This window comes from Anguilla rostrata, chromosome 8 (assembly GCF_018555375.3).
Source record: "Anguilla rostrata isolate EN2019 chromosome 8, ASM1855537v3, whole genome shotgun sequence".
Taxonomy (NCBI): Eukaryota; Metazoa; Chordata; class Actinopteri; order Anguilliformes; family Anguillidae; genus Anguilla; species Anguilla rostrata.
In genome coordinates, this window is record NC_057940.1 from 27,220,533 (window position 1) to 27,232,710 (window position 12,178).

Consider the following 12,178-nt stretch of genomic DNA (forward strand, 5'->3'; position numbering starts at 1 on the left):
CCCCATTTTGTCACAATGCAAAGTGTCTTTTTGGGATGTCAACTTGGTTCACATTTTTCGTGTTGAAGTGTCAGTCAAGGTCTGTTAAATAATTATTGTGATCTTCCGAAGCTGAAAAGACCTGCAAGCAAGATTTCTTCTTAAGTCTGACCAGGAGCTTAAAATAGTGATGAAAAAAGACTGGCTTTTGAAAGAGAGCTCTCATTTTTTATGTGCTCGCTTCTCAATGAGGAAATGCGCAACTCTGTGTGAACATTAAGATGTGCGTATTCTGGCCTAGTTCTGTCTTCCAGGACTCTTCAGATGCAGTAGTTCAGTGATGAATAACATTGTCTTAGAGGCATCCTTTCTTTTGGATATTTAATGTTTTCAGCGAACGCAGTGTACTTTAATATTTTTTTCAGTGTGTACTTTTATCTTTTTTTCCCATTCCTTTTTCAGGCAAAAATGGACAATCAGGTCATAGGATACAAGGATTTGGCTGCCATCCCCAAAGACAAAGCTATACTCGACATTGAACGGCCGGATTTAATGATGTACGAACCCCATTTCAACTACTCCTCTCTGGAAAGATCTGAGCTGCCCAGGAGCCGAGAGGTCAGCACTCATTACAACACAATTCATCATTATTTCACCTCCATGTCATTCTGTATACCAAGAACATTCCATATCATTGGCTATCAAATGGTGTATAAATAGGTATTTTAAGATGCATGCCTCATGATCTTGAAGAAGAATGTGGCCCATCCAGCCACCAGTACCAGTGCTAGTACTAGTCTTTGAGTCAGTGACGTACCCTACAGTCCAGAATCAGATCTTGACTGTTCAGCTCACGGCTATGACCGTACATCCTTTTGGGTGACACACAGTTAATAAGGGAAGGAGGGCTTCGTGCTTCTTTTTTTCTGCCTTGTCACTCAAGCATGACTCCACTGGCCATACACTCCTTCCTAGCAGTGCCGCTCGTCAGCCAGTGTTCTGAAAAGAAGTGATTTCTGGCAGCTTGTGCTTTCTGGCAGCTTGCGCACACATTCTCGACTTTGCTCCCCCAATTTGTGTGTTACATTGTTGCATTGTCTGTTAAATCATTTGTTTCATTTTTTTTTTTAAATTCAACCTTTTTACTTGCAACGGAATGACCTTTGTACATGCATAAAAGACAAAAATTTTAATTCATGCATTTTGTTTACTTGTGCTTGTCTCTTTGTATCTGTCCTGTATTGCCTCCGTGCCGTGGCTGTCCTCTGTTGATTTTCAGAATTGTGAAGTGATGGTGGGTGGGTTTCTGAATAGACCATCTTTGCAGCAATATTATTTACACATGCTGAAGAAATCCACTCAAACTGAGCAGTCTGTAGGATGAGCAGTCTGTAGGACTTCCAGCTCAGAGATGTTTGGGCCTCTGGCTTTTCTCTCTGTTAAATGGGAGTGAAGCTTCACTAAGCCCCAAACCCTTCACCCTGAGAGTGGTGAATAGGTGGTCATGGGACAGTGTTTGTGGTTGAGGGCAGCCTTGGTGAGAACGCTATGAAGGTGAAACGGCTAACTGCATCCTTTTCTCTCCCCCCCCCCCCCCAACCCCCACTCTCTCGTCTCTCAGAGATCAATGTCGCCCCGCTCCATCTCACCCCCACCCTCCCCTGAGGTAAGATGAATGGCGCCTGGGCTTTCAGAGGGATGATTACTCTGAGTATAAAGCCACAAGGCCTCACTTCACAACCACATTACTGTGTGTCCCTGTGGGCTAGGCATGAATACTGCTGCCTCTGGGGGCGATGGCTCTGTTTTTTATTAATTTGTCTAACTTGCTTTGCAGTTTAACTAAGAATCTGCAAAGATGTAGCAATTTCGCTGTGTGTGTTTTTGTTGCTAATACGGCATCCTTTAAAGAAAAAAGTAACATCTACAGAGAAATTACCTTTAAACTCAATCTCTCAATGCCACCTAATCATTTAAAGTTTAATGGAGATTGACATTAAATACATTTGACTGTAGCAAAGATTGGTTTTTAACTTGCAGCCATTTTATTCATGATAGCTAAATTGATTATATGGGAAATGTACAAAGGCTATATGCATAATGCTGTCGTGTATCATGGTAGAATTGAGTGAGCCTTATTTAAATTGGCGATCTGGTTAATTATGCAAAACAATCAAATTTATATCTGGGGTAGTTAAAATAAAGTAATTTAAATAAAGTAATTACTCTGTCTCCACTATTCGTAGCTTGCCAACTCATCCACTGGTGTTTATATATACTGAAATGGAGCAGGATTGACAATTTGGCCTGGTATTTATGAATGTGCAGAAGTGAAGGAGGGCAGTGTTTTATGTGACTTCTGCTGTGGGTGAGATTTAGAGTGTGTGAAATAACTGCCAGTCTTTTTATTATATTTATAGTACTTGTCTATGTAGTTTAAATCACATAACAGCACATACAGTGCTATGTATCTTGACCCACAGGGAACTGTGTAAGTGGTGTTTTATATGGGGAATATTCCGGATAATATATATTATATTAGATTTTCGTATCATTGGGCTTTCTTAGTGAATCAGAGGTATACTTCTTCTTTCAAAATCCCAGTGTGCAAAGGGGACAATTGGTTTAACAGCATATATCCATCTGTCAGGCATGCATCCCTTTGAAAACCCCCCACACCCAAGGATGGATCATTATATTGACATATCTCGCTGTACAATTATGGAAGTGATCACTTTACTGTTGTCTGGTGTTTTACTGCCATTAGCTTAACTACATGTTAATTGTTGGGATCTAGGATTGGCCATATTATGAATATTGGATTGTTCCGGGGGATGTACAGCTGGTGTTGGAATATGTTAAACTAATTGAGTAAAATAATGGGGTGACAATTAAGGAAATTATAGAGACTTACTCTTCATCTGTAGCTGTCCAGGCAAAGTGATGGGATTTTTTGTAGGAGGCAGGAGTCTTTAACTAATCTCCAGCCAACACAGCCAGGCGAAAGAAAGAAATCACAAATAAACATCACATTTAAAGAATAAGATTAACATACAACACAGATCTCTGATATAGGAGTGTATAATGAGGTTCACTATGGACAAATCCTCAACCTATAGATTGTGTAAGCTTCATTCAGAACCTCTGTCCTCTTTTACCAGACTTGTGCCAGCAAGGAGCCCAAGGAGTGGCCAGAGCAGAAGTCTCCGGGGGGTTCCTCACTAGGGGGATCCACAGTTCAATCCCGCAAGATCAGCACCTCTGCCAAGGGCCCCATGCAGCACTTTCATAGGCCAGGTACTCATCGTCGCTCTGGAGTCTGGACCCCCCTTACTGGGGCCCTAGAAGGGTCTGGTGCTGCACTGTGTATTTTTCTGAGTTCTGTTTGCCATTGCCTGTCTCCAGTTTTTGAATATTCTCATCTCGTATCTAATGTTTTACGTAATTTCTGGCTGAATACAAAGGTTGATTTTGATACATTTTTATTTCTTTTTCCATTCCAGACAACGGTACCAACATTTATAAAAAGCGACCAATTTACAAACAAGGTACTGAATACATATTTGGATTTACTGATTTATTTTGTTAGTGCTGGATAATCTTCTCTTTGTCTTTCATTTATAAGAGAATTCTTTCTAAAACAATTCACAAATCACGAATTGGAAGCCTGAGTTGTTTTTGGCATTTCTACAAAGCTAAGCTCTATTGGCTGACTTGCCCATGAATGGTTTTGATTTGCACTTCATGAAGCGAAGCATTCCAGCTGTTCTTGCTACCTGCGTCCCTGTGCAGATGTCTCTGCGTCAGTCCCGCACAGCAAACACATAGAAGATCTGATCATCGAGTCTTCCAAGTTTCCTGCTGCCCAGCCGCCTGATCCCAACCAGCCCTCTAAGATCGAGACTGACTATTGGCCCTGCCCGCCCTCCCTGGCTGTCGTAGGTACGCCTCCTGCCTCCTTACTCAGGATTCCACCTCCACCCTAACACTGTTCTCCACAGCCTCCTCTTTCCACTTCCACTCATATGGTGCCCAATTCCAAAATCTTATTTATTGGAGCTTGGCCAAGATTCAAACACTGTTTGTCCTTAACTTTGACATGCAATTAGATGGAAGTGAATTCATAAAACAGGTTGGCAAGTCCATCTATCACCTAAGCTAATGGAAGAAATGTGCTTGCATTTAATTGAGAGTTAGACCTCTGTTTACAGTGTGTTTAAATCAAAGTTAAGGACAAAACAAGACCCAAATCTTTCTGCAGTAACACAACCTCCTTGTCAGATTGGCTAGTGCTAAGATGTGGTTTAATGCCAAGACAGAATTAGCAGCTGTACTGTAGTCTGAAAACAGTGGCTCTCTCCCAGAATGCTTTTCAGCTGAAAGGTTCTGGAATGGCTCAGTTCTCTCCTCAGCAGGTGAATGTTGTGGGTGGAGAGGCTCGGCTCTCAGGCTGTGCGGGGGCAGTGGGCCTCTCTCTCTCTCTCTCTCTCTCAGATATCTCCTCCCCCTTGCTGTCATAGAGACGGAGTGGAGGAAGAAAGCCGCCTCGCAGAGGAAAGCAGAAGGGGGTGACAACGAGGAGGATGAAGAGTATGATGACGGAGATCTGTCTGAGGACATGATGAGGTTGAGGCAGCTTCAGAGACAGGAGCTCAACAAGGTACAGGAAGCCATGATTGGATACCAGGTTGCACTCACCAGAGCACACCAGAATACAGTATATTAACCATGCTGTGTATCACCACATATAGTGGAAATAGTTAGATATATATCTAGTGCATATAGATATGGTAGCTACATATATAAAGCTACACTATGTGTGGTGATATACCTCATTATAAGTTCAGGTATCTTTTGTAATGTAATTAAAATGTTAAATTAAATGCCTTTCATATACTGTAAGATAACTGTGTGAGAGATTTTGCATGTATGAACTTTATAATTATTCCTCTATTCCTTTATCTACTTTTATAAATTTAACTTACATGTATGTATGTACCTGTTACCATCTTTGTAACCTACTTTTAAAATAACTCATATTCAGGGAGAAGAGTGTGGTTGTATTTTGGGGAAAGGGCCTATTTCAGTTGCAGTAATGAAACTGTTTCTCTTCTAGATCCAGTCCAACCTGGGGAAATTGATCCTGAAGGAGGAAATAGAGAAATCGGACCCCATTCGCAGGAAAACCCGCTCACTGCCAGACAGAACACCCATGCACCTGGGTTAGTCTGAGCCAACAAAAGCGTGTACAGTTTATGTGTGTGAGCTTAAATTGTGTGTGTGTGTGTGTGTCTGTGTCTGTGTGTGTGCATTGTTTTGTTGTGATTGTTGGGTGGGAAAGCTGACAGGACTTAAAACCCACACACATCATGAGAACAGGCAGAATTTTCAGGGCTGTAAGATGATTTCTTCTCTTCAAAGGGTAAACACTGACATATCATTTTGCTTTGAAATCTGGAGGAAATTGTTGTGACTGTAGTGTCTCAATTAAAGACTCAGAAAATGTGCAGTTAGTCGAATGTAATTTTAAAGTTATTTGGATTTTTATGCCTTTTTAAGCCTCACTACGTGTGTGTGTGTGTGTGTGTGTGTGTGTGTGCACGTGTGCACTCATTTCTCCTTGTGGTAGCATTCTTATGTGTGTGTGTCCTCGGATGTCCTCATGTCCTTTCTTCCAGAATGTGTCATGTGACAAAGATGTTGTTCACCCGTATGTCAGCTCCAGACAGACTCTCTAAAATGTCAGGCATTCCAGCACAGACATCTTTACAGTCTAAAAGGGCATCCTGACTGATTCCATTCAGGCTCCAATTGCCCCTGCTTTCCTCTCTGTTCTCTCTTTCCCTCATCACAGCATGCAGGACCCATCCTGAGTCTCCCTGTTAAACTGTGAGAAGCCCGACTCATTCCAGTAAAAGCCCCTCCCCTTTTTACTCTCCTCCCTATTGGCTGGGTTAATTATGATGTTGCCATCTTCGCCAGACAGCTGTACGGCTGCTCTCCATATTCAGTTAGAGTTTGAGAATGGAATCTGGCAGGGAAACGGATGTTCTGTTCTGGGGACCAGATTATTTGAGGAATTCTTGAAGTCAGAGAGGGTATTTATTGTTGGAGCCAAACCTGTGAGGACCCCTAGTGGTCTGAGCTGGTAATTGCAGTTAAGGGTTGTACAGTGCCATACAATTCTGACATTGGAAAGTGCATGTTGCGTAAAGGCCAATTAGTAGCTTTTTTTTGGCCAAAACCTCAACTGATTTATGTTTTTGGAAATGTGGAAGTTTCTGGGGGGTGAATTTGAAGGTGGATACCTACAGTATAATTGTATTGGTACGTTGGATACCTATAAAACGGACTAAAACCACTATCCAAATGAAGACAAATGAAATAGAAATAGCTGTAGAAATGTCCTGCACAGGTCCATGTAGCAATGGCTTATCTATTAGCTGTTGGTATTGCTGAGGCCTTGAAATTCCAGATTTCTTGTTCATGTTGGTTATAGATTTCTTATTTTGCATTTATTCTATTTCTTATTTCTGTAATCATTATTTTTACTCCATGTAAAGTTACTGTATCAGTTGCACTACTCCAAAGCAACCTGGAATTAGCTTTGCAACCGGGAAATTTTTTTCCTATGAGCACATCACTACAACCAGCAATGCTAATGACAGCAGTTAATGACATCATGCACAAAGTGGCATCCAAAGACTGATAGTCCCATAAATTAGGACAGCAATTATTCAGCTCAGAGTGAGGTCACCTTTTGCGGATGGTCTGATAAACAAGATTTTGAAGGGAGACTTTTGCCAACTTTTGCATTTGTTGTGCGATTAGTCTGTAACTCAGATGCCAGACAGTGACGGGGGACCTTTTAGTCCAAATGTCTGAGTAAAAATTTAATGCATTAAAAACATTAGGCCTCAAGAGATAGCTGAATCATTCCTCTGCCCTTTAGAAACTTTAGTATGCTCTTGAAATTTGCTCCATTTATTTTACTGAATGACTTAAGTTGCACAGTCCTTTCAATATGTTGTCATGAACAAAATGATAACATGGTATGTGTTTCTATTAACACATTCATGGTATGTCCATAACAGTGTCAAATGCTATAAAGTCATCATCAGGACATGGTGTGTTTGTGACCTTTTTCCCCTCACAAGACTGGTGAAGAAGGATTACATGCTAACAGAATGACAATGTACCAATGAATTTAGAGTCAAGGCAGAAGAAAACCACCGTAGAAATGCAAAGTGACTCCTTGGAAGTGAACGCTGTTTCACTGCCTGTATTTCCCACAGGATCGTCTTCAAGGGCCTCCAAATCCGTCTCTCTCCCAGCATGCAGCAGGACCGGACTCAGCAGGGTGCGTTTTCACGGGCTCAGCTCAGGCGAATCTGAGCTTCTGCAGTGTCAGTGTGTCCCTTACTGTTGTGCTTCACTTGTGCCCTTAAGAGTAGTGTATGAATCACTCTGTCATTCTGCTAATTACCGCAACACCAAGTATTTCATTAGTTGTACCTGAATGTACCATTAGTGGTAGATGTGCTTGATATTACCTTGTACTGGAGACTGATTTACCTTCTAAATGCTTGCTTTTCTCTACTCTTAGCTCCAGTCTGCTGAGTTCTCTCCAGACAGTGACAAGGGAGGGACAGGTAAGGGCAGACGCATACCATTGCTTGTTATATTCTCTCCTTCGCATTCTCATGTGTTAAAATGAAGTCTTTCCTCGTAAGGATAGAAAATAATTATACTAGTATTGAAAATCTGAATTCTGGAAATGTATACAAAAGAAAGTACATTTTAACATGCAACAGGACAAAATGTTTGCTGAGGAAATAAGATATTGGCTGTTATAGTTGGAGCTAATGTATTTTTGGAGATAAATGTGTTTAATTTCATTTAATCAGTATCAAATAAAACAATCATTAGAGAATGTATTTAGAAAACAATGAAACGTATTAAGATAAGACTTAAGGATTTAGATTAATGTAATTAATGTTACCAGGCAGTCCACCTACAGTACCTCTGAAGTGTTTAACTGACATTTAGGAATGCCAGTTGTTGCCAGCAGTCAGCAAAAGTAGTTTTAGATGAAACAGTGTGGTCTGACCATTCTGATCCCAGCGTCTGTGTTCTCTTCTCTTTGTCCAACAGGTCTCCAGGTAGGAGAGCTCATACAAGAACAGTATATACACAGTACATACTGTCTTCTTTCCAAGTTGATTTATTTCAGTAAATCTGAATGTCCATTGTTTCATTCTGTAGACTTTTTTCATTTTCTTTAAAGTTTCATTTTTCACCTTGCACACGATAACATGAGATTTTCTGGGTCGTCATTGACACTGCATCTTTTTATTAATGCTCGCGGTGAAGCTCATTGCTTATGTAAGCAGCTGACAGTTGGGTGTGTGAGTGGAAGAGACCCTGTGTGTGTGTGTGTGTGTCAGCGAGGTGCTCACGCGGGTCTCCTCTGTGTTGGGTGTGTCTGGGGTGGGGTCCCTGTAGAATGGAGAGGCTCAGAGAGGGAGGATGGACAGAGGAAACTCACTGCCCAGTATGTTGGAACAGAAGGTGAGAGGGCCTTGACTAACTCAACGCTCTGAACAGACCCTCAAAGCTATCATGCTCCAAAGTGAAACCTGCCCCGTCATGGTAGAGTCCGCTTCGTCTGATCGGTATATCCATTGACATTTCACCGCTTTGTGTAGTCCTTCATCCACAGCGACTAAGAGAAGCAAAATGGGGGAAAAAAATTAAGGGGCAAGGTTTTGCTTTGGAACTGAAAGATTTGAAGGCTGTATTAATTAATCAAATAATTGCTTGCTGTTTTCAATTCCCTCGTTCTGTCGTAGCAAAAGAAAAGAACAAAAAGCAAAACGATTGAAGAAAGAAAAGAAATTATGTTTTAGGAGTGGAGAAGGCTGAAGATGATAGTAATTTGATAAAGACCAGGTAAAAGGGAAACCCCTTTAATTCATACAGCATGAGCTGTGCATGGAAATGGCTTTACATCAGATAAATACTGGGTAGTGCTTTATCGGAGTCTATTAACCCTGCTAACACCGCTGTGTTTGATAATGGGCATCCCAGGTTTGCTTTGAAACAGGCGCTGTGTATTAATGCTTGGGCATGCATGCTGTTCACAGATATACCCCTATGAAATGCTCATCGTCACCCACAGAGGCAGAAGCAAACTCCCACCGGGGGTTGACAGGATGCGGCTGGAGGTAGGATGATGAGGGGGTGTACTCATCTGTATGCGCAGCGGGAACAAGCTACTGTATCTATGGTCTTCAGATAGATACACTGTAGGAACCACATCATGTTTGTGCTGATGATTGGTTTTTCAGAAGCTGAGATATTGTACGCGTTTTATTGCATACTCTCATCAAGAGAAGCATATCATCAGCATAGTGCAAAAACATGAAAGAGTAATTCTTTTGAATTCTTTGCATTTCCAACTAAATATTGTGGTTGTAGTCACATGGGGTATTTAACCATCATTTACGATGAACAGAGCTGGATGAGAGCTATCATTGAGCATAAAAAAGAACCAATAACTGGTTTGCAAGATTGTTGCATGACATCAACATTATGTCACAAGTCAGACCTGATAATGTTAGATCTAAAAGGAAACACTGTAAGTACTGTAACCTTATCACTAAGTTAATTTAAGGCAACACGCTTAGAATGGACCGAGTGTGAATCTTTGTTTGACGTGTGTCCCATTGATCCCCCCCCCCACAGAAGCACCTGGCTCCAGAGGAATTTCAGCACTTATTTGGAATGCCCATCGAGGAATTCGATCAGCTCTCTCTCTGGAAACGCAACGACCTGAAAAAGAAGGTCTCTCTCTTTTAGTGGGACGCAAGCCACTGCACTCCCTGGGAAGCGAGGCAAATGTGTATACATTCAAGAAAACAAAATGAAACAGATCACAGGCAAAATTCTAGGAAAGGACAGGACTAGGAAAGCTCTTTGATTGGCACAGCTGCACTGTGTCAGACCCGAAGAAACTCTCGTCCCTGACCGTATTTATATAGAAATCACCTATCAACAGTCTTATCACTGGTCAAAGCCTCCATATCTTCTTTCTCTCTCCAATTGCAGCTGCAAAGTGGGAGCATATGGGAATAATGACAAATAGCTTGCAGAGATAGCTTTTCTTCTGTGAGATGTCCATATGGACATGCTCAAAGAGCTATAGTCGAGTGAGTCAGTTCTGGCTACTTCCCTCTGGGAAGGTAGAACTTATTGAGTTTAGTATTTCCTGAAGCGAAACACATTACTCAGTTCACACTTAACATGCAAACACTGCCACAAATAGTTTGGCTATGGAGATTATTGACTTCACTGTCAAAATGTCTAGTTTAGCAACTACAACTTAGTAGCGTGTCAGCTAAAAAATAAGCAGTATGATTCTGTCACTGAGACTGAACTACCAGCAGAAAGGATGGTCTTATAACTTTTTCTGCGCTGTTTTCCGTGGATTTTGAAGTAGTTTGGAAAAATTCATTTCGGTTTATTAAATTAATACTTTTTATCATTTTCTTATGATTATTTACCAAAATGTCTTTAAATGGAAGGGAACAGTTCCATTGAACTGTTATTTTCAATAATCCAGAAATCACGTGTGGTGACAGAAGGCTTTTAGATAAAAGTGACTTTTTAGTGTCACTGCTTTCGGCAAGTTTATATATGTTACACTTCCCCCTGTATTTCCTCTAACCTGGAATGAGCAGCTCAGTGTAAACATAGGTTTCATCTCTTCCCTCTCTTTTTGTCTCAGTCTTGCTGCTATCATGTTTTCAAGCACCTTTGAGGTTTCGTTTGTGTTTAACAAGAGCAGTATTCCTGTTTTATAGGATAAATTATGAAGTGAATATTAATTTACATCTACAAAAAATTTCCCTGTTTTTCCACTGCCAATTATGGTTTCAGTGAACCCAGGCTCCTGATATTAATATATCTGAAATGTATAGTTTTTGGCATTCTTCTGCTATGGTTTCACATAAAAAACAAATGATGTGCAACATTTGTTTTTGGGCAAAGTATATTAGTACTACCTAGGTTGTGGCATGACTTTCCAAGAGGTGAATTGCATTCTTCTTACAAGCATATATATCAATATAAGAATGTAGAGTAAGTAAACATCTTGTCTTCATTAGTATAAGTGAATAAGATGAAAAAGCCTGATGATAATGGGGTGGCCCTGTGCCCTCCTTGCTGAGGGCGTGGCAGAACCACAGACACTGACTGTGATATGAAGGCCCGTGCAGGGGGTCACTGTGAGGAGGCACCGCGACAGGTGTGTGACAAGGAAGGTCACGGCCATCTTGGCTCCGTGACCCCTTAGCGCCACACGGCTCTCCGATGCAGACGGGCGGCCCTCCGCGGCTTATGCCACCTGTTGTGCTGAGGGTTTTTTTTTTTTTTTCTTCGCTGGGATCGAGAGCCAGACAAAACACCACAGCAGGCGACACGCACGACAGCCGCCCGGCTTCTCGGCCCCTCTCAGGCCCTGCCGCTTGGTTCCAGCGTTTGGAAACCCGTGGAGACGCGGCTGCAGGGCTGTCAGAGCTCTTCCAGAAGACCGTAAAGTGTGAGGTGTGTTGGAGGTATGTTGAAGAGACTGGATGTCAGACGCAATGGATGCACCCTCTGGACTCCAAGCCAATGTTCGGATTCAGGACTCATTTCACGCACATCTTATCTGTAATTATCTCCCGCCACATATCAACTTGTGATAACTTTTCAGGTTTTTTTTATTTTATTTTATTTTATTTTATTTTTTGGCGCCTCGCTAAAAGTCAGCGATGTATTTGTTCTCAGCAACATGGTCTCAGTTTGCAAGTTGGAGATAATGTTAATTGGACATTTTAACCCACGTCATAATGCTCTCACTTTGTTTCCCCTCCCTGCACCGATGTTACGCCTGTGATCATGGTCGTTTTTTGTCATCTGCTAGCAACCCCTTATTATTCGTCATTCCACCTGATTCTCAGTAGGTCATTGTCACACATTTCAATGCACAATCAGGCTTTCTGCCATGGCTGACAGAGGGCATTAGTTACAGTACTTGTTGCAGCAGCTTCATTTTCAACTTCTAATTTTTTTATGTGAAAGTGTGTTGAAAATAAAATAAAAATAATTATTGAATTTAGTTAGAGTGAGTGGTCTATGTTGCATCATTTATTCA

General features: G+C 41.4%; 1 protein-coding gene across 5 annotated transcripts in view; it reads left to right on the top strand.

Annotated features, from left to right (window-relative positions):
* The window catches only part of LOC135261293 (dematin-like), a 29,813-nt gene extending 17,671 nt beyond the window's left edge, over nt 1-12,142 (top strand). For 2 of the 5 annotated variants that reach the window (XM_064347440.1, XM_064347439.1), the window contains exons 5-17: nt 442-597; nt 1,601-1,645; nt 3,141-3,276; nt 3,483-3,527; nt 3,772-3,921; nt 4,500-4,639; nt 5,096-5,201; nt 7,275-7,339; nt 7,586-7,631; nt 8,134-8,141; nt 8,485-8,550; nt 9,126-9,206; nt 9,727-12,142. In XM_064347440.1, the coding sequence (XP_064203510.1) occupies nt 442-597; nt 1,601-1,645; nt 3,141-3,276; nt 3,483-3,527; nt 3,772-3,921; nt 4,500-4,639; nt 5,096-5,201; nt 7,275-7,339; nt 7,586-7,631; nt 8,134-8,141; nt 8,485-8,550; nt 9,126-9,206; nt 9,727-9,840 (1,158 nt within the window). In that variant the 3' untranslated portion in view covers nt 9,841-12,142. Of the gene's footprint in view, nt 1-441; nt 598-1,600; nt 1,646-3,140; nt 3,277-3,482; nt 3,528-3,771; nt 3,922-4,499; nt 4,640-5,095; nt 5,202-7,274; nt 7,340-7,585; nt 7,632-8,133; nt 8,176-8,484; nt 8,551-8,831; nt 8,932-9,125; nt 9,207-9,726 lie in introns of those variants that run through there. The other 3 variants (XR_010331869.1, XR_010331868.1, XM_064347441.1) reach the window with 3 other exon arrangements.
* The last annotated feature ends 36 nt before the right edge of the window (nt 12,143-12,178 follow it).